General features: G+C 42.1%; 1 protein-coding gene across 23 annotated transcripts in view; it reads right to left on the minus strand.

Moving 5' to 3' along the window:
- MBNL1 (muscleblind like splicing regulator 1) overlaps positions 1-22,135 on the minus strand; it is a 183,877-nt gene that overhangs the window by 126,556 nt on the left and 35,186 nt on the right. For 11 of the 23 annotated variants that reach the window (XM_081190427.1, XM_081190449.1, XM_081190426.1 and 8 more), the window contains exon 2: positions 15,382-15,544. The exons of 1 other annotated variant lie outside the window; for it this stretch is intronic. In XM_081190427.1, the coding sequence (XP_081046553.1) occupies positions 15,382-15,544 (163 nt within the window). Of the gene's footprint in view, positions 1-15,381; positions 16,468-16,498; positions 16,600-16,629; positions 16,817-22,135 lie in introns of those variants that run through there. 11 more of the 23 variants (XM_081190428.1, XM_081190440.1, XM_081190437.1 and 8 more) reach the window with 4 other exon arrangements.

Genomic DNA, 22,135 nt, shown 5'->3' on the forward strand with positions numbered 1-22,135 from the left:
TCGTTAAAATATACAAAAAATGAATTGTTTTAGGGGGAATCATTTTGCAAGTATGTGCATATGAGGCAAAGCTGCTTACAGAAAAAAAATGTGTATTACAAGAAGTTCACGTTAAAATGTGGATGGTAGAAAAACCTCAGGGTTGTTTACAAAACGAAAACTGTTTAAAAATGAAATAGTGTGTGTATATATGCACACACAAATTAATTGAAACAGCAAGTAATTAATTAAAACAGTATTAAAAATTGTTTATTTTTATTATTTTTATTAAATTTCTATATCACTCTTCATTCGAAGATCACAGGGTGCTTTACAATATAAAGTATGTTTCAGTTTCATCAAAGTGAGGTTACGGACTATGTTGCCCTAGATCCATTTAAGAAGCACATCTGATTTGCAAATGGATTTATGGAATTTCTCTTGAGTTCAAATCATTCCAATCAGACAAAGACAATGTTTTTAATTCATAGGGGAACTGTTACATTTTAAGTATCACTTTTGAAAGTTATGAGCACGTCCTCCTTTGAGTTCATTGGACAGCAATTTTAGCAAGAATATGGAGTTAAAGGGGATGCTTGCATCCTTATGCTTAAGAAAACAAACATTTAAATAAAAGGACAATATGTGCTCTCTTTTTCCATTTAAAGGAAACAGTAACTAAAGCGGAGCCTATTCTTATTCTGTTCCAGAAAATTATTTCAACATGTGTCTAAAAACCTCAGGAGACTAACCTAACAGTTTCAATGAAAATTTGCTTGATATGGTAGGAAGCAATATTTGCATAAGCAAACTGGTAAAGAAATCTCTAATTTACCTGAGCTGGTTCATACTACAGTGGTGCCTCGCAAGACGAAAATAATCCGTTCTGCAAGTCTCTTCGTCTAGCGGTTTTTTCGTCTTGCGAAGCAACCCTATTAGCGGCTTAGCGGATTAGGGCTATTAGCGGTTTAGTGGCTATTAAAGGCTTAGCGGCTAAAAGGCTAAAAGGCTATTAGCGGCTTAGAAAAAGGGGGGAGCGGGGAAAAATCGGAACACTCGCAAGACGTTTTCGTCTTGCGAAGCAAGCCCATAGGGAAATTCGTCTTGCGAAGCAGCTCAAAAACGGAAAACCCTTTCGTCTAGCGGGTTTTCCGTCTTGCGAGGCATTCGTCTTGCGGGGCACCACTGTATATCTGTTAACTCAAGAAGCATTCCATACCTTTAACCACGGCATTTGACAAACAAGTGATATGGTTGACTTAGTCCTGCACACAGAGCGCATATTATATTCCACTAGACAAAACGGATGGAAGAAAACTTGCATTAACTGTACTCAAGAGTGAAAGCAAAGGAATTAAAAGTCGTCATTATTTAAGTTACTTGTCTATTCATATCGGTTGGCTTATTCTCAGTATGATTTCGGCTGAATATCACACAAAAGTTGTAGCGATGTGATCCACGCATTTTATTTCATGCTTGGAATACACCACAACACTCCCTGTATAAAAAGATGAAACGGTAGCTGGTTTGAATCAGGGCTGCAGCGTGTATTTATGTGGGTGGGTGGGTGGGTGACTTGAGGAGCGGGGCTTAACCCTTTCCCCCATGCTGCTTTCTCACTGGAAAAACACACACAACTGCTGAGCTGCTATCTGCCGCCAAAACTGTTGTGTGGAGAAAATAACAGTTTCTGGGGGCATAGGGCAGTTGAAGATTGAGGGGCTGGGGGTAATGCTTAGTGGTGAAATGATCAGAGTGGATTTGATTTAAATCAAATCGATTTAAATCATGAGTCAGTAAGACTTGATTTAAATCGGGTTTTTCACAGATAGACTCATTCTTGCTGGTATAATCTTAATATTTACAACCAGATAAAGGTTTCATTTTTGGAATAATAAATTTTCAGAGTAGTTTTTACAGTTATATCAAAAATTACTGCTTTGGCTATACTATTAGAAATACATAGACAGATAATTGTGAAATTATTGTGAGGTTTAATAAGTTAACTGCATTTGGACAACTTTTCTGCTGTACTTTATTGGAAGGGGAAAAACAATCATTTCCTTAATAACAATTTAAACAATTTATTTAACTAAAACAGTAACATTATGTATCCATGTTTGTTAATTGATGTGGTTAAACTTTTTTTAAAAAAACAACCAAACTTAGACTGAGTTTTAGCACTTATGAAAAACTTAAAACAAATCCTTATTTCCTGATGAATAGCCTTTGGACTATTTTGCAACTTAAATAGAAAACTATCTTTAGAAAAATTTCTCCTCCAAAAGCATTTTATTTTTAAAATCCAATTTAAATTTTAAAAAACCGATTTAAATAAAAAATAAAATTCTGATTTAAATTTAAAAATCTGATTTTTTTATTTTTTTATTTTTTTAAATTGATTTTTATCCCCCCCTGGAAATGATAGAAGCACAGTCCCATAGAATTGTAGAGTTGGAAGGGACTCAGAGAGTCAACCCCCCTTGCAATACAGGAATCCTGCCCTCAGCTGTCCCTGAGTGCGTTTGAACCACCAATCTTCTGGTTAACAGCCATATGCACTTACTCATTGCCAGGGATGAATCCCTATTACCTCTGCCCCAAACCTAGATCAAGGCCCCCCACTGCTGTTTTTTTTTAAAATGAGAAACATGCAGAAAATCCCAAGCACATGATTCAAACACATATTTTAACCTAGCATATTACTTGACTGAAGAACTGTCTTTAGTGCTTTGTTTTGCCAAACTAGGTGGAATTTCAGGGCCTTGGCCACCCCAAAGAAGTGTTTGCAGACTTTAAGTGGCTTAATTCTGGGATAGATCCAACCCTATTGCAGTGTTTAGCCTTTGGCAGATTTTAAATTCCTCCTGTTAAAGGAAACAGCATTTTCATTATTATTTAAAAGCCAGCAAGGGGGGGGGGGACTGTGCTCCATATCTGGCATTTGTCCACCTACGTGACTAATTGATTTGGCTTAAGCGTTGTGTCTTTGAGATTCAGCACAAATTAAAAATAGATCTATTTCTATAGGGTCAAGTTACAGATATCAACTTTGCTCTTTGCTACTGGTGGACTGGGAGTTCCCATTTCAGCACAAATGCCACCACAGAGTACACTGGGATGTTGTTCTGCCTCCCCAAAACGAATATATGCTTCCGATTTGACAAGTTTTACTCCAACAAAATTACTTGCCAGTGATGGCTCCTTCTACCAAATTTACAAGAGCAAACCCAAACCTCTCACTGGCCTTTTGCAAAATCAAACTGCTGATGATTTTGGGCTAAGTAAACTCAGAACCGAACTCTTAGAAGGGCAGTAAGTTACTATAAAGAGTTAGTATAAAATGTCCCTCATAAGCAGTAACATTTGAGCATGGTGTTACCTCTATTAACGGCTGTTCTAAAGCTCTTTGGCTGATTTAAGGACTCCTGTATCACATACAGTATTCCAAGCTGAAGAAGCACTTGTTTACCTTTCAATGGGGGTGATCAGACAGCAGACTGAAACATACCTATAGATATTTGGGTGAGTTGCAGAAGATTAGTGAGGATTCCTGACTCCCCCAGTAGATTAACAATAGCAAAGGAAAATCCAAGGCAAAATAATAATAATCAGCCATGCCTAACACTTTACCAACTGTGAAGGCTCAAGCTCTGTTTACCTGTAAAATATGAGCATTTAATGGTCATCTTGGCCAAGTCTTTGTGCAACTCTGCTGGCCAGTTTTGTTTTGTTTTATTTATGAAATTTATATCAGGTATTTCATCACAGATGATATCAGGGCTGGTAGCAACAATTTCATTGCAATACAACAACAACAACCACACACACACACACAGGGAGAGAGAGAGAGAGAGAGAGAGAGAGAGAGAGAGAGAGAGAGAGAGACAGGAGGTTGGGGGAGGAAACCATTATGAAAACAGTAAAATTACAGAACACTACTTTGTCTCTCCTATCTGTCCCGACACAGGTCAAAAATAATCATGTTGAAATGCAGGGAGAGGAAAAGGCCAAAAGGTGGACAACATTGCCACCAGGCAATTGGGGAGGTGACTGTATCCCAGAGCAGGGGTGCCACTGCCAAAAAGGTCCTGTAACTTCACGCAATTATGGTGTCATCAAAACAAACTCCATAACTGATCTTAAAATACAGACAGGGAAATACAGGCAGAGGCATTCCTTCAGGTTATCAGGTCCCAAACTGTTCAGAGCTTTATACATCAAAACTAGCACACTGAATTAATCTCTATAATGAACAGGCAGCCAGTATTTGGTGTCATAAGGACAGGCTAATATGGCTCTGTGCAAAAAGGTTCAACAATACTCTAGCCACTGCATTTTGTACCAGCAGCAGTATCTGAATGGTATTCAAGGCCAGATCCACCATACAGAACTTGACATATGCTGAACCGACAATATTCATGTGTCGTAGGAATCTTGGCCAGGGCAAGATAAAGAACAGGCTTTGACTTGATGTTACCAATACGATGCATGGAGAAGATGCAAGCTGGCAGCAGCCATGACATCTTGTTAAACCCACAGGGCAAACAGAAGTTAATACGACTCACTTATGCTTGATGGCTTGACACTGCAACCCTAAAGAGAGTTGCTTGGAAGCGTGTCTTACTGGAATCAATGGGACTTAACTTCTAACTGAACGCAACTAAAGACTGTGCTGCTAATCAGATTTTCCTTCCCTTTATTTGCTCAGTGTGGCGCACCTGTAGGTCATGCTAAACAAGACCTATTTGAAAAAAGATGCAGTGTGAAAGAGCATCAAAAATTGATGTTGCACAAACATCTTGTGTTAACTACGTATTGGTTCCCGTTTTCCTTTTCTCTTCATCACAATTTGTATCTGAGATCCAGCAAAATAATAATAAGAGTGTCGGCTGTTTGCTGGAATTTCTGTTATTTAGGTTCCTACCATTTTAAGTGTATTTGCTATAAGTGATATATATCCCCCCTTTCCCCCCGCCTTTTTTGCTCTCAATTGGCTCACTATATGTCTTTTTGCTTTTCGCCCTGGGGAAGTTCACACTTTAAAATAATTCAGTCCTAAAACTTGACAGCAAGTATGCTAGCATAAGCTCAGCCTTTGTATTTTTGTAATGATGTGGACACTGAGAACTTAAAGAGTCGACAAGCTTATTTCACGCCTGCAGTGTGTGACATAGTTTGGGGTGGGGGGAGAGATAAAGGAACAGCTTAAAAACTCAGCTGACCATGTTTAGTTTGAAGGAAGTGGGTGGAGGAAGCTCTATATACTCAGCTGATTACCCGTCACAGTGTGTTTATCTTCTCTCTTCAATGCACTTGTGAAGCAGAAAGGACTTGCAAGATGTAAACAGAAAAACAAGAGACAGAGACACCAATATGCTGACTGCTGGTGCATGCTGTAAATTATGGAATCTAGCTGTCAGCACAGTACCCAACATGTCCTTTAAATTCCAGATTAGTCATTGTTTTGTTTTGTCTGAAACTGATAACTAACCTATATGATTTTAGGTTCGCCCTGCCCTTCCTCCGAGGACTTAGGGTGCCATACAAAGGTCTTGCTCCCCTTCTATCCTGTAAGGTAGGTTAAGATGAGAAATTGTGACTAGGCCAAGGTCACCCAGCAAGATTTACAGCTAAGTGTGAACCTGAATTTCTCCCGCACAACAGTTTAACCGCTATAACACACTGCCTCCTCTCTGAGGCACAACAAAGACATGGAAGTGATTTCCAGTGGCTAAAGGCCCTTTTGTGTCTCACTCGTACCTCAATATCCCATAAAAACCCATCTCTCTCTTCCTGCCATACGCACTTGTTTGGACAAGCGATATGAGTTCTGATTCGAAATGCCCTTCCCTGGGAGCAAACTGCACTCAAATTAATGGCACTTATTTCTCAGTAGATATCAACAAGATTGAACTGTTTACCTTGTGTGAGCAGTGCAGATGCTAAGGAGGAACAGAAAAAGTGGACAAAGAATATGGATATCCATTTTCCTCCACAGAATTTATTTTATGTACAATGCTCAGAGCTTGTTGCTGATAAGAACTACACAGCTTTTAGAAGACATCTGAAGTCAACCATGTATCAGGAAGTTTTTTATGTTTGACATTTTATTATGTTTTTATATGTGATGGAAACCACCTAGAGAGGCTGGGGGAACCCTGCCAAATGGGCGGGATATATACAATAAAAGTAATAATAATAGTACACATACAAACACCTTTTTGAGCCTCCCAGTGCAACCGTTATACACTTCTGATTCCTTTCTGTGTAGAGCCTAGGAGAAGCAAAAATGGACGTAAAGCTAAAGAGCATGGCTGGGTTCAGATGGTCAGGAAGTTACTTGCACTTTTAACCAAATAGGGAAATATATATCTCTACGCCCCAGTTATGTAGTCTATTCCATTCCTAAAGTGGAATAATAACAGCAAATTTATCTGAGATGCTGGAAGCTAGTCAGCTGCCAACCAAAATGGTGCCACCTAGTTAAGTCTTTTTAAGTAGCTTCTACATGACTCTCCAATTTGTCTGACGCCGCTCTCAATTCAACTTTTGCATACACAGTATGATGGCCATCATGTGGTGAAAATCACACAGACTTCAATAACATTCAAGCATGGGTAACAAAGGTTTAGCAGTTTAGTCCTAGCAAGAAATAATTTGAGGTCCGTAGGTAAAAGTGTTCCTGCACGTCGGAACAGAAAACAGCAGTTAGTCCCCTGGGAAGTAACAAGGCAGACATTAGAGTGAATGAAGCTTTCAAATGTTTTAAGCTGAGGCAAGCTGAGTTTTAACGGGAGGCAATTCCTGCTGCAGTTCAAAGAAACAAAATCACGCTTCCACAATTTGTTTCTTGACCGACAACCAAATAAAGCTTATGCTACCATGAAATTAGGCAAAATCAAATAGTTCAAATTTGTTGCTTCTTTTCATCCTACAAAACTTACATAATTTGAAACGATTATTTTAAAAGGGATCTTCTTCCTCTGAGAGGCTGAATGCGAATATTAAACAAGTTGACCTCAGGAACTTCTTGTGCTAGATGGAATTTTCTACCCCACAGCTCGGTCCCTTAGCCACTTCACTGAGGGTAACCAACATGGGGCCCCTCCACATGTTGTTGGGACTACAATTCCCATCAGTCCCTGCAAGCACGACGTTGGCTATCCCTGCACTATGCCATACCAGCCAGTTCAACTACAGAAACTAAACCAATTAGCAGTGCCCCAGGCATAGGTCTTTTCTATCTTCTTTATGTGATCTTTCCAAGTGGAGATCCCAAGGATCAAACCTGGCACGTTCTACATGCAAAACATCTGTTCTGCCACCAAGATAGATTCCCTCCCTGTTGTTTTTTATCAATAATAATAATACTAATTTATTTATACCCCGCCCATCTGGCTGGGCTTTCCCAGCCACTCTGGGTGGCTTCCAACAAAATATTAAAATACAATAGTACGTCAAACATTAAAAGTTTCCCTAAACAGGGCTGCCTTCAGATGTCTTCTAAAAGTTTGGTAGTTGTTGTTCTCTATGACATCTGGTGGGAGGGCATTCCACAGGGAGGGGGGCCACTACCAAGAAGGCCCTCTGCCTGGCTCCCTTTCACTTGGCTTCTTGTAATGAGGGAACTGCCTGAAGGCCCTTGGCGCTGGACCTCAGTGTCCAGGTACAACGATGGGGGTGGAGACACTCCTTCAGGTATACTGGACCAAGGCCGTTTAGGGCTTTAAAGGTCAGCACCAACACTTTCAATTGTGCTTGGAAACGTACTGGGAGCCAATGTAGGTCTTTCAAAACCGCTGTTATGTGGTCTCGGCGGCCGCTCCCAGTCACCAGTCTAGCTGCCACATTCTGGATTAGTTGTAGTTTCCGGGTAACCTTCAAAGGTAGCCCCACATAGAGCTAGCCTCTATTCTTTTCCCTCCCCCCCACACACACTATATACAGGGTGAGTCCTTTAAAAGAGGCCCCATAGATACAGAGTACACATGTTCCACGGGGCCTCTTTTAAGACTCACCCTCTGTTTGTGGGTGTGGGTGTGGGTTTCAGTAGGTGGCCATCTAAAAAAACTGCATTTTTATCTTTGAACCAAATGCCCCTAGTCCATAGAGAATATGAAATGCAGTGGTACCTGGGAGCATAGCCAAAGACTGAAACAGCACAGCTGAAGGTTCTGCCATTTCACAGGGTCTCCTCAGAAAGTGTTTGCTTTGCCTGCTACAATATTCTAAAAATAGCAAAAGCATATTGGGCGATATCCATCTTGCACTCAAATGCAGCTGCTAGACAAGAACTACAAACATTCTGCCTTACCTTGATCACCTTTTATCAGATGGAGAGCTTGCTAAATGTTTATTTTTTTTAACCTAAACAAGTCACATATATACACACCCTCTGAGTAATAACTGGTTTCCCCCCCATTAACACTCTCATAACATAGACACGCTCAAACCTTCAATGTCCTTTCCAATATGAAAGGCTGCTAGCCTTTAGAACTAATTTACTATTATTTTCATATGCATTTTAGAGGTGGTTAAATGTTTTTATAACTGTTTAGATTAACAGTTTTGTAACTGTTTTTCCTACTGAGGTGTTTGTACAGAAAATATACCTCACATAAATGTAATCATCACCAAACTTTTTAGTTCATGATATACAACGTATAGCTTATTTTGCAATACACATCTTATTTTTACAGAAACGTTTTACTTGCTGTTTATTTTCAACAGTTTAAGTTTGTATTATTATTTTTTTGCCACGAGGCAGAAAAGACCAGACTGACCTCAGAATACAACCTCGTTTTTTCCCTTTAATTGCCCGAAAGCCTGCATAATAAATAACAACGGTAATCTTTACTTACATTAAAGCTAATTACAAACAGGGGGTTCAGGAGTATTTATTTTCCTGCTGGGAGTAGGGCAGAAATTCAGTAACAATCCTGGCCTATAAAGGGGTTCAGAAAGATTCTGAGGCAGGACAAAGAATAGACTGTAAAATATTAAAATGTTTACTTATTAAAAGCTTGGCATTGCCTGCTTTCGACTCCCATATGTCAGACATCTCAAGGTGCATGCTAGCAATGTTTCAGCCAATGCCATTCATGCTTTAGCAATGTCCAGATTAGACTACTGTGATACCCTCTACATGGGGCTACCTTTGAAAACAGTTCAGAAATTTCAGCTTGTGGCAAGAATATGGCAGCCTGCCTGCTGACAGAAACGGATAGGATCTCTCATATTTCACCTATTTTGAGACAGCTGCACTGGCTGCCAATTCGTTTCTAAGCCCAACTTGAAGTGTAAGTCCTGACCTTTACAGTCCTAAACAGCTTAGGTCCTGATTAATCTCAGGCAACATCTTCTCCTATTACACACACACACACACACACACACACACACACACACACACACACACCATTTTCAGGGTGTCCTGCTCCAGATTCTCTCTTACAAAGAGGCTAGGTTAAGCCTCTACAAGGAACAGAGCCTTCTTGGTGGTAGCTTCGGTGCTCAAACGTTTTCCAAGAGAGGTCAATTTAGCCTCTCCACTGCCATCTTTTTCAGAACAACAGTAGACTTTACATTGCCATCTGCTGAACTAGTTTTTGTTGTGGTTTATTAGGATTTTATTAAATTTGTTTTATTTGCTGATTACCTTTCATTTTTTCGTAAATCACACATCACTATAAATAATCAATATGCATATGAAGACACATAACTTGGTACAGGTTTACCCCACTACTACCTTGTTCCATTTGGTGGAAAACCTGGTCTGCTAAACTATTATGGAGTCATGTAAGTTATATGAGTGTGCTGAGGTTATCGGTATCAGATAACCACTGATTCCTCTAGTCCAGTGATGCCTGCGTATTTTGCTGGTCGCTAAGGTATTGGCCAGATGTCATGATCTGAACCTAGGACCTTCTATATATACAACATGGGCCCAACCACTGAGCTCTGGAGCTTTCTTCATAAATTATGGGACTCTGGCCACAGGGAGGAGATGAAGGGCTCTACGATTTAATCCACTGACCTGAGATTGATAGCCGCATGGATCAACCGCAAGAGACAGTTCTTAAGATTTAACATTTCAAAAGATCCTGCATTAAGGTGAAAACTCTGATTTGTGCTTGAAAGAAATCTTCTGATTCGGTTCCATCGTTTGAAAGTATACTCAGGCTTAATTAACATATGTGTTAGCACACTTGCCAAGCTTTACATTCCCCCTCCTGGATATATATATATATGCACATGCCAGTAGGGAGTCATACATGTGATGCACTAACTAAGCAAATGAGTGAAAGTAATTTGCTATGGTGTTAAAATGGGAAGTATCTGGGGATTGCATCTGTCTTCAGGATTTTGAGTCTTCCAAATAATGAGTAATCTCCAAGGGCCTGTGTTTATTACCAATTTATGGCAGAATATGCTGGTCGAGGCTAAATGATAATTTTATTTATGTGAGAGTAACAATGCACAAACACATCTGTTGGATTCACAGCTTTTCTCTATTATAGAAGAGTTTGGATTTGATATCCCGCCTTTCACTCACCTTCAGGAGTCTCAAAGCGGCTAACATTCTCCTTTCCCTTCCTCCCCCACAACAAACACTCTGTGAGGTGAGTGGGGCTGAGAGACTTCAAAGAAGTGTGACTGGCCCAAGGTCACCCAGCAGCTGCATGTGGAGGAGCGGAGACGCGAACCCGGTTCCCCAGATTACGAGACTACCGCTCTTAACCACTACACTACACCACTACACCACACTGGCACGGTTGCTTAGAGCTTGGCGTTGATAACGCCAAGGTTGCAGGTTCAATCCCTGTGTGGGACAGCTGCATATTCCTACATTGCAGGGGATTGGACTAGATGATCCCTCAGGGTCCCTTCCAACTCTACAATTCTATGATTCCATTTACAGTGGTGCCTTGCAAGACGAAATTAATCCGTTCCGCGAGTCTCTTCGTCTTGCGGTTTTTTCGTCTTGCGAAGCATGGCTATTAGCGGTTTAGCGGCTATTAACGGCTTAGCGGCTATTAACGGCTTAGTGGCTTTAAGAAAAAGGAAACAAACTTGCAAGAACTCGCAAGACGTTTCGTCTTGCGAAGCAAGCCCATAGGGAAATTCCTCTTGCGGAACGACTCAAAAAACGGAAAACTCTTTCGTCTTGCGAGGCATTCATCTTGCGAGGTACCACTGTATTAGATTTGCAACACATCTTTTAGGAAAACGTCTTAGAAGGTGGCTTGCAAAACACTGAAAAAACAAAATTTTGTATGATCAATCAAAACCAAAATAAAGTCACACTACATTGTTGTGTGCGTGGATTTTCAATTTCACCAGACTCTACATTCTGGGCATGACAACTCTATCATTGCTTAATGGGTGCTAGTTCTAGGGTGGTTGTGGAGCCTCGAGCAAGATACCACACCAACTTCCATGCATGGTGGGAGCTTGAAAACCAGAATCCACTCCAAGAAGTCTCCTTTGCAATTCCTCCTCACAACAGAACACTTGTTCCCATGAGCAGACAACTCCCATAAGCAGTTAAACCAGCCTTGTGAATAGTTCCATAAAAAGCAAAATTTCGTGATCAAGGGACATAAAATGTTTAATTATAGTTTGACTGTAGCTGCACACCATTTGTGGCCCAACAAAATTTTCATTTTGTGTCCTATTCAACGTTTTAAAGCAGGTGTGAGGAACCTCTGGCCCTCCAGATGTTGCTGAGCTACAGTTTCCACCATCCCTGGCCATCGCTGGCACCGATGTGAGTTACAGTTCCTCAACATCTGGTGGGTCAGGTCTTCCCCACACCAGTTTAAAAGTTTCCATGCTTAGGCATCAAGAAATCATCCATCCTTGCCACAGAAGACTGAAGTCCCCTTCAGACTCTACAGGGGAGCAGGGATGCTGTTATCTGAACTAGCCAGATGTTTAACTGATATTCAATCACAGTCAGTCCATTATTTAGAACTGTCTTGCCCAAAAATGATAACTAGACATTTCCTTTTGGTGACTGTAACATTGGTTTAAGAAGCCATTTGGAGCCTGGCTTATATATCTGAGTTTCTAACACTGAACTCAACCCTTCCCTGTATAGTCTGTTGCTTTGTATTGAAAATCCATGTTTTTAAATGGCTGAGAGTATGGTCCGAAGGCACTTACCTTGCTGGTGCTAAGAACGCCTGAGCCTGGGGCAAAGGAAGTTACCTTATATAGAGTCGGAGCAATGCTCCATCTAGCTCAGTACTGGCTACACTAACTTCCAGCAGCTCTCCAACATTTCAGGCAGGAGTCTCTCCCAGCTCTAACTGGAGATGCCAGGGACCTGGGACCTTCTGCAAGAAAAGTACGTGCTCTACCACTGAGCTACAGCCTTTCCCCATTCCAGAACACCGAATGAATGGAAGACACCCCAGAAACCACACGTTTCACCTTGGGTTCCGTAAAGGATGAGAAGTGAGATACAAATATGAGAAAACAAATCACTTGTTTTATTCCACCATTGTAAGTTGCTGTGGGTTAAACCACAGAGCCTAGGACTTGCCGATCAGAAGGTCGGCGGTTCGAATCCCCGCAACAGGGTGAGCTCCCATTGCTTGGTCCCTGCTCCTGTCAACCTAGCAGTTCAAAAGCAAGTCAAAGTGCAAGTAGATAAATAGGTACGACTCCAGTGGGAAGTTAAATGGTGTTTCCGTGCACTGCTCTGGTTCGCCAGAAGTAGCTTAGTCATGCTGGCCGCATGACCTGGAAGCTGTATGCCGGCTCCCTCGGCCAATAAAGCGAGATGAGCGCCGTAACCCCAGAGTCGGTCATGACTGGACCTAATGGTCAGGGGTCCCTTTACCTTTAAGTTGCTCCAAGAGTTTCAGCAGAACTGAAGGGGAGGATATACAATTTTATAAACAAATAAAACGATTGGGGGTGGGGAGGAAAAGAACAATCTCTCTCGTAGTTTGCAAAAGCTTCCAGTTTGGCAAAAGCTCTTGAAACGGGTTTGGAACAGGGCTGGTGAGAGGTGGCATGGCAGAGTCACCAAGACCCAGATAGAGAAGCTTGGAGGGCCACATCTGGTTGCAGGGACTGACACTCCTTACCCGTGGCCTATGGCTAAGGTGTAGTATTGAGTGTCTCTCACCTGCCCTTTGTGCTGCATCCCTCAGTCACTGCAACAACAGCTTGCACAATGGTACCCGTAATCAAATGAATGGAAGTTACCTAGCAGCAACGCTTAATGGAGAGCTTTCCTAATCCTTAAGAATGGCTATGGTTGCCAAGCAGCAGAACGAAACGACAAATGCTTGGCTCACTAGCTTTGGCAATCAAGGCTCCCGGGGCCAACAGAAATTTGTGCGCTAGCTATGGAGCATCCGAAAACAGCAATAGACAGATAGATAGGCAGGCAGATGATCGTCATTCCAACATGGCCTATGTGGCTGACAAGTAGTATTACAACGTTATTCTACAGCAAGAAAATCTAAGCTGACCTTGAGTGTGATATGGCCAAATGGCAAGTCACAACCCACAACATGCCTTCAGCCGCCAAAGCAAACATAGAGCAGAGAATTTACTTTTCTCACAGTTCTGGCAACTGCTGTCCAGTCAGTATGAACAAGTCCAGTCATAAACGAGGCAGAGTTGAACATTTGCCCCTTCACAGCCTAATTTCAAGTCCAAATATTTGGCTGGAATGGCAGCCCTATTTCATTTTTAAAACAAGGAAACATACATTTCTCCTTCAACTTCCACTTTGTCCAGCTATAGGTTCATCAGTTACAGGCATCACTTCTTTAGACATTACATCAGGGGCAGGAAAAGAGTGTGTGTGTGTGTGTGTGTGTGTGTGTGTGCGCGCGCGCATGACTCAACCACGTATTGATTTCTCACTGCTCTGTAACATGCAAAAGCCATCCTGGCTCTCAACCAGATTCAGAACCCTAAATGAAGCCTAAATACTTGCATTTAAATCAGTTCAGTTCCATTTAAGTCAATCAGACTAAGCAATTTGAAATTCAAGCCCTTTACCTGCATGGACTGTGGAATGTTGAGGTCAAGGTGCATTGAGCGTAAGCCTATGCACAGTGGCGTAGCGTGGGTTGTCAGCACCCGAGGCAAGGCAAGTAATTTGCGCCCCCTCTGCCCTAGGGGCAGAGAGCTGCGAGTGCGAGCGCGCGCGCCCCCAGATGTTGCGCCCGGTGCGGCCGGCCCCCCCTGCACCCCCCACGTTACGCCACTGCCTATGCATTTTTACTTGGAAGTAAATTGCACCATGTTCAATGGGGATTACTCCCAGGTAAGTGCATGCTAGACTGAAGCCCTAATCTGTATGCTCAAAGGAACATATGCCTTATGGCAGACCACTGGTATACCTAGCTCAGTATTTGCAACGCTGAATGGCAGAGACGCTACAGGGTTTCAGACAAGGAACAATTCCAGCCATGCAGATGCCAGGGAGTGAACTTGAAACCTTCTGCATGCAAAGCAGATGCTCCACCACTTAGCTACAACCTGTCTCCCAAATAAACAAGTCTGGGATTTCAAACATAGTAAACTAGGGCAGAAGATAAGTCTCAAGCCTGACTGATGAAAGCAGGAACATATTTGAAAACAGCAATTCTAGACATCATCCATTTTCCTGAAGCAGTAATATATCCATAGAGCATTAGCTATAGTTCTCTTTCATAAGTGCAGAAACATGGTTTTCAAATCCAATATTTAAACAGGCGATCCTTTCATAAGCTGAGACTTCTACAAGTGATCTTTTAATTGAGAATTTTAGTGAAATGTTAACGAAGGAAATTCTCAGACTTTGTGACTGCTGACTACACACAGCAACTATCTAGGTATGCTCTCAGCACCAAACAATTGTTCAGAAGACATGGCCTTTAGTTTGAGGACTCTAATTTTTTTCACTTTAAGCACACACAGAGAATTAACGGTTGAATTTTTTCTACAAAAGAAAAAAAGCAGAACCCTTTCATGTCCTAATGACTAACAAATTTATTGCAGTAAGAGCTTTCAGAGTAGATAATCCCAGCCTTTAACAGTTCAGACCTGAGTCCATCTTTCAGTCTAAACATGAATTGTATTTGCTTTTTGCAGTACTATGGACTAACACTCTTCTGAGGTGCACAAATGGTGCTTCTTAACATTCCAGCTTAAAGATACACTGTAATTCTAAGGATGAAGGAACTATAATAAACTGCAAGAATACAGAGCCTAGCCCTTCTGAAAACCCCCACACTCTCTCCCTGCCTTAAAGTGTAATTATTAAAACCACAACCTCATTAATAAGATTAAAAAAATAGCATCCTTTAAAACTCAATTGCTTCAGTGATTACAACTGTTTCAGTCATTATTTTTGTTTTAGCTTTGAAAAGAATGATAATATTTACTCACTTTCAATGAATCAAAGCAGGCGATTACGCGTCCATTTTCAACTTGGCAGCTTTTCGATGGATGTGCAAATTTACATTCCGTATCTGGACGTGAGCAAGTCCCTCTTTGGAACTCACGACACACTTCCAGTGTTAGCCATTTTGTGTCCCGGATTGGTGTGACACTTACAGCCATGTTTAGATTTTTTTTTACAGGTAGTTAAAATTGTCAATGAAACAAACAAATTAAAAAAAAAGGAGAGAAGAGGCCAAACTGATAAGACTGGAAACGATGAAAAATGCCACCTCCAAAATGCTACCCCCAAAGCCCCAAAGCCCAACGTTAAAAGATGTAAAGTTGTGTTGTCGCAACAGCAAGGAATAGATTTCCCACTAGAAAGTCACAGCGCGAAACTGTCAATCAGAAGAGGGGGGTGGTTTTGGAACTTAAGGTCGTCAGAAAAATGAGCATTTAAAAGTGTGGCCTGGAATGAGCCTTGTGCTCTCAGTAAACCATTCTTGAGTGCCAAATTGGGAGGCCAAAATGCAAGCAGCAGAACGTGGGAGACCCTTCAGCAGTGAATTTCCAAGCTGCTCTCAGGAAAAAGTTGCCTGAAAGGGGAATCTCCACACGGCTGAATCTGCAATTGTTATTATTAATTTTATTATTGAGATTTCGATTTATTCAATTTTTTTGGTGTGGCGCAATTGGTATCGATTAGTTTGGCACAGACAGATGCAGCAGTTTAAAGAGATAAATCAAGGAACGGTTTATTTTGCTCCTCCTCTCTTTGATTTTTTTTTTTCCTTTCTGGCAGAAGATTATCTCACTTTTCCAGCAAACTTTTGTTGTTGTCGTTATGCTTATTATTTCTAAAAAGAATAACTAAAGCAGCCTAGGGCAACGCCTGATGCTTAGAGCTTTTTTCTCTCTCTCTTTCTCTTGATTATAAGTAGAAATGAGGGGAGGGGTGGCTGGGCTAGAGGTGGCGAGTGGATGAGCTGTCGTCGCAGTCTAGCTGGCAGCAAGCAAGGCAAAAAGCAGAGTCTGCTCTAGAAGCGGTTCCAAGCAGCAGAGACGTCAGGAAAGGCACTTCTTAGTACCAACCTGTAGAAAAAACAGATACGTTAAAATTTACCAAGCAGCACTTCACTGATGTCTCACAGCATAATCACGTCGCCATGTGCTCCTCTCCGCCTTACTACTCTCTACACAGCATGATTCCCCACCCCCCCTTCTCGGTCTCAAAACAAAACAAAAAATACTTACAGTGCAGCATATTGCAGCCGGCCATCGTGGGCTTATTAAAAAGGGGGCCGTTCTCCCCTTCTGAAGCAAGGCATGATGATAGGGAGATAACCAATCACAGACAGTGTTGCAGCAATATTCTGGGCAGAAAGCCAGTCGTGTGGGCTGTCTTATGAAAGGTCGCGCCTGTCAGACGTTCATTGCTATGCTATAAGCAGAGAAGACGTCCATCAGATGCGACTTTATTCCACTGCAAGAGGACGACCATGTGGGTTTTGAAATTTACCCAACATGCAGCGAGTGGAATAAACCATGTTAGCTGTTGTTTTTCCCAAACATCTTCCAACTCCAGCACCAAGTGCTTGCAGAGTCCAGGCAGAGGAAAGGGGGTGGGCTGCAGAGCAAGGGGGGGGGGATAAAAAGGAAAGCAGGAAAAGCAGCAAGCTTCCCAACTGCAGGTCACATTTAGGCTGCTTTTCTCCCCGCTTTGCATCAAAGCCCAGCAAGCCCGGAGTACGCCTACTGTATCTGACAGATGAATATAAAAGGGAAAGGGGTGTTCACAAATGGTACAGTCTCCTGACCTATCCAGTTCACTTCCTTCTACACCATAAGCCCTGCCTCCTCTACAGAAAGCAGCTCGACACTCTCTCTCTCTCTCTCTCTCTCTCTCTCTCTCTCTCTCTCTCCCCTCCTCTCTCTCTCTCTCTCTTTTTAAACTGCTGGAGAACTATTCCGTTCAGTCAGCACATAGCCTGCCAGTAGATCCCAAGCAGGTTAGGAAGGATCAAAAATACCTTCCCGAGGCACAAACCTAGGAGGTAGGAGCGGTGGGTATCTTCAGCCTGCCCAGCTGCCTCCAAAGCCAATCTCGGAGGGGATAAAGTGACTCCATAACCGTCACCTTAAATATTAAGCAGGCAATCTGGTTTAAAGCAACACGGTACGCTTCGGGTCGACACTTAAAGCGACAGCGTCAACAAACGGCCTACGGTTTTCTGAGGCTCGTGTTCACACCAGAACTCAGCTCCCCAGGGGCTCACGTCTTAAAATGGCTTCTTTAAGAAAGGAGTTTGCTTTGCACTATTACTAGTCAGGATACTCTCCGCCAGAAGAAGAAGAAGAAAAAAAAGACAGAGAAAGAGAGAGAGATGAAGATGGTAATGATTATTATTCAGAGAGGCAAACAACTGCGGTATTTTTCGGCCCGTGGGAGAGAGAAGAGCTGTTGTAAATTTCATAAACCAAATTAATCTGACGGGACTTTCACAAGATTGCATGGTTTTGTTCCAGTTTAGTTAACTCTGAAAAGCAGAGGGTGTTTTCACAAGTGGTGAATTTGTTGCATAGGATTTGTTCTCTCTCTCTCTCAGAAAGCTCGGAGCACCCTTTGCCTGCCCGATGAAATTCTCTAAGCATGGGGGGAAAGCGTAGTGATTTCTACTTGCGGGTACATATTTTATTCCTTATGCATGGAAGTGCCTTTGTAGGTATGTTTGCAACAGCCCATTTGAATCAGAACCTAAAGATGGGATCAGCAAGAGGCAAGCCCAGAACAAAGTCCAGCCACCTGAGGAATACCACTGGCCATCTGCAGCCAATTCAGAGGCATGAGAAATGTATGAAGGGACAGCTCCTAGCCACACACCTGAAATGTAGTAGCAGAATCCTGGCCTGAAGAACTGGCTTGCCATGTGAGCCACTACACTAGCTTCCTGGGAGGTGGGTCACTGTTGCATGCTGGGAGGAACAGGGATGAGGCAATGTAGAAGTCTGTGTGGTGTAAACACACTGGCAAAGCCAATCCTGTGTTCCTGCTGGTGCATTTGCACCATGCTGGCCTTACTACCCCTTCCTGTCTCCCCCCTTGTAAGCAACAGCAACCCGCCTCCTGGAAAGCTAGCAGAGTGCCTTCAAACCACCAATCTCCCGCTCTTCTTCAAGGGGCCCCTCCAGTAAAACGAGTAAAGGACTATTCTAATAAAAATGAATTGCCATGCCATTTTTTCCCCGGTACATCTACACAACCAAGAAAACGGTGAACATACTAGTCTTGCCTGATGCATCAGGCGATATTCAAATTTCTTCCACCATTCCAGCCCTCACACATTTCAGTACAGTGCTAATACATAGCTCAGTTGGCTAAAGCATGGTGCTGATAATGCCAAGGTTGCAAGTTTGATCCCCGTAAGGGGCAGCTGCATATTCCTGCATTGAAGGAGATTGGACCAGACGATTCTCAGGGTCCCTTCCAACTCTACCACTGTATGATTCTATGTCTGCTCAAAAGTAAGTCCCACTAGGTTCAGTGGGGACCACTGTCAGGGAAGTGGGCAAAAGATTGCAGCTTTGGAGTGCGATTTTATACAAGCCTACTAAGTAGTAAGATTTATAAAGTTCAAGGTGCTTAAGTACACTCTTCCCTAAGTCCCACTGAACTCAATAGGGCTTACTTCTAAGTAAACACATATGGGATTCTGCTCTTAACCTCTTATAAAGACAAGGAATCAAAAAGATAAAACAGTGAGACTGGGAGATTTTTAACCTTGCTGTCTTTAGTATTTTGATTTCCTGGAGCAAAGTAACATGAGGAATGTTGGCCTCTTCTACAGTGGTCTCCCACCCCCATTTAAAAGCCATAATTGCAGCACTAACCAGCTAGGACACAGAAATCCTCTGTGATTAGGTGCAGAGCATGCCGCAATCAGTCTTGGCATGTTATTGGAATTCGGTCTGTGAAAACACCACCCCAATTCCAGATTCATCAATCCAGAAACCTCCTTCAGTCATTCATCAGTGGAATCACCATGCCACTCTTTAAATGCTCTTTGGAAGAGGAGATAAAAATCTATCTTTTCCCAAAGTTACAGTGTGCAAAGTCACAAGTGATCAATATTACACGACGTGCGCAAGAGGTTTCTAAAGGAATAGCAATTTCTGGATATATATTTTTTACATTTTCTAGCAATCCTTTTTTGTTCATTATGTCTACCGCTGTGGAAATCATTACTTTCTCTTTATCCCAAAATACGCTATAAAACACATACAATGCTCTTCAGAAAGATAGATATACTGAAAAGAGAAATGTGTTTTATGGTTACCTGCTTATCGCCACAATAAAATATACCATAAATGGTTGATCGCAAGAAGCTGTGTATGTTGTTATCCATTTAATAAGGATCTCCCAACATTTCTGTAGCAAGATTCTTAATACTAAAATTAACAATGCACAACCTTCTACTTTGGTATTTACCCAAGTATTTCATGCAGCAAATGGATACATACTGCATGGATATATGCAGCTATGGCAAAGAATTATAGGGCAAAACCAACTCCACCCTGTTCTTTGAACAGCACAGCACATTGTTATTGATCTGCAAATTCAAGGTGCTGGTGTTAACCTTTAAAACCCCTAAACAGATAAAGATAAAACACAATGTTATACTGCTAGCTTGTTTAATGTATTAGTCACAATACAGCAAAATGGTAGCAACATTGTTATTAGTTGATGAAGTCGTTTCAAAGAATGGTGGTGTTATTATTTATTTTTGCATTGGGGATGTTTGTTATCAATAATAGCAGTAGGGGTTTTTTTAAAATAAAAATAAATATATATCCCTAAAGAAATCTATCCCTTATTGAACTGGGTAAAGGTAAAGGTAAAGGACCCCTGAATGATTAAGTCCAGTCAAAGGCGACTAAGGGTTTGCGGCGCTCATCTCGCTTTCAGGCCAAGGGCACCGGCATTTGTCCACAGACAGCTTTCCAGGTCATGTGGCCAGCATGACTAAACCGCTTCTGGCGCAACGGGACACCATGACGGAAACTGGGACCCCCCCCCCCAGTAACTACAGCTAGGGCCTCTAACCTGTTCAATACTTCTTCCCATGAGGTACACCACACACCACTGTATTGTTTTAAGTGGCTAACAGACAGGGTGGGTTTTGTTTTTTCAAACAGCTATTACCTGATTGTTCTGTTTTTGCTGGTGTATCTTTTATGCCTTCATTTCATTAGCTATCTTGGGATTTTGTTTGGAGTTTTTGGGTTTGATGTCCCCATCCATAGTTTTTAATGGGGATTGCCATATATTTCATTACTGTCAACCTATTTTTTGTAAGCCGCCACCCTGAATTTTCTCTGAAAAGGAGGGAAGGGATAAGATTCCAAAAAACATAAATGTTAAACAGTGACAGTAATAAAGGTAACAGCTTGAACATATCCATTGAGGTTCATTGACATTTAGTGCTCAATCTCATATGCCTAAGAATACAAGACAAAAACTGTACTAAGCAGACTTAGGGTCTAACCCAGGATTGAGTAGCATGTGGCTGTGGATGTTGTTCAATTCCAGCTGCCTCAACCAGTCTGGCCAACGATTGGAGATGAATGGAATAGTACAAAAACCTGGATGGCTACAATATAGCACCCCCTGCCTGTTCTAGCCCAACACAGTGGTACCTTGGGTTAATAACTTAATTTGTTCTGGAGGTCCGTTCTTAACCTGAAACTGTTCTTAACCTGAGGTACCACTTTAGCTAATGGGGGTCTCCTGCTGTGGCCGCCATGCGATTTCTGTTCTCATCCTGAGGTAAAGTTATCAACCTGAGGTACTATTTCTGGGTTAGCGGAGCCTGTAACCTGAAGCGTCTGTAACCTGAAGCGTCTGTAACCCGAGGTACCACTGTATCCTGTTCCCAACACTGATCAACCTCCAGGATGCCTACAAACATTAAAACTGTAATTGATTTCAAACATTCAGCTACAAAAAAACTTAGTACTCACAAGTGTGAGGAGCCTCCACTGTTTTATAAGCTGCTCCTCCCTGACCATATCCCAGCTTCCTAGTTTAGACCATGTCCTTTTTCTGCCTTCTGCCTCTGAGCTTGTTGCACTGATTAGTTGTGCCGGTGGACAATGATACAACTCCCTATTTATTTCGGCACTTTTAGCAAGCACTGGACCTTTTGCCATGAATCCACTGCTGTGTAGCCTCCTCCTATCCCTTCTAGTTTCATTTAACCTGCCCCTTCTCCCAACCTTGGAGGAAAATGAGCGCCGAGCATTTAAGCTGTCTCCCCTTGCCCTGCCTTTATCATCCCTGCGATGATTTGAACACATTCCACCCTCCCCGTCCCCAAGTCTCACTGGGGCAAAGTTTCAAAACCCTTGAACTGCAAATATTTAACAGACACCACTGAGAAGTAAGTTCAAGGTTCTGCTACAGAGAAGATCTGCTTCCAGGCTCATTCTGGCCTCAGTTTAGCAACTTCGGTGGAATACACCAAGAAGAGTTCTAAAGGGCTTAACAAAGCCCAAAGCGGGCATTTAAAACAAGTCTAAATTAGCAGGATAAAGAGCAGTGATTCACAAGCTTGCCTTAATCTGTATGAAGCAACTGTCTGCTCCTTGCATGCTCCAAGTGGCTGCAATGTTTTGATTATTTCCACCCTCTCCTGCTCATAGGGCTATGTTTTCACATAAGCAGAGCTTCTGGGGTTGCAAGGAGGAAGACGTAAATAAACAT

This window comes from Podarcis bocagei (assembly GCF_964188305.1).
Source record: "Podarcis bocagei genome assembly, chromosome: 4".
Classification (NCBI taxonomy): domain Eukaryota; kingdom Metazoa; phylum Chordata; class Lepidosauria; order Squamata; family Lacertidae; genus Podarcis; species Podarcis bocagei.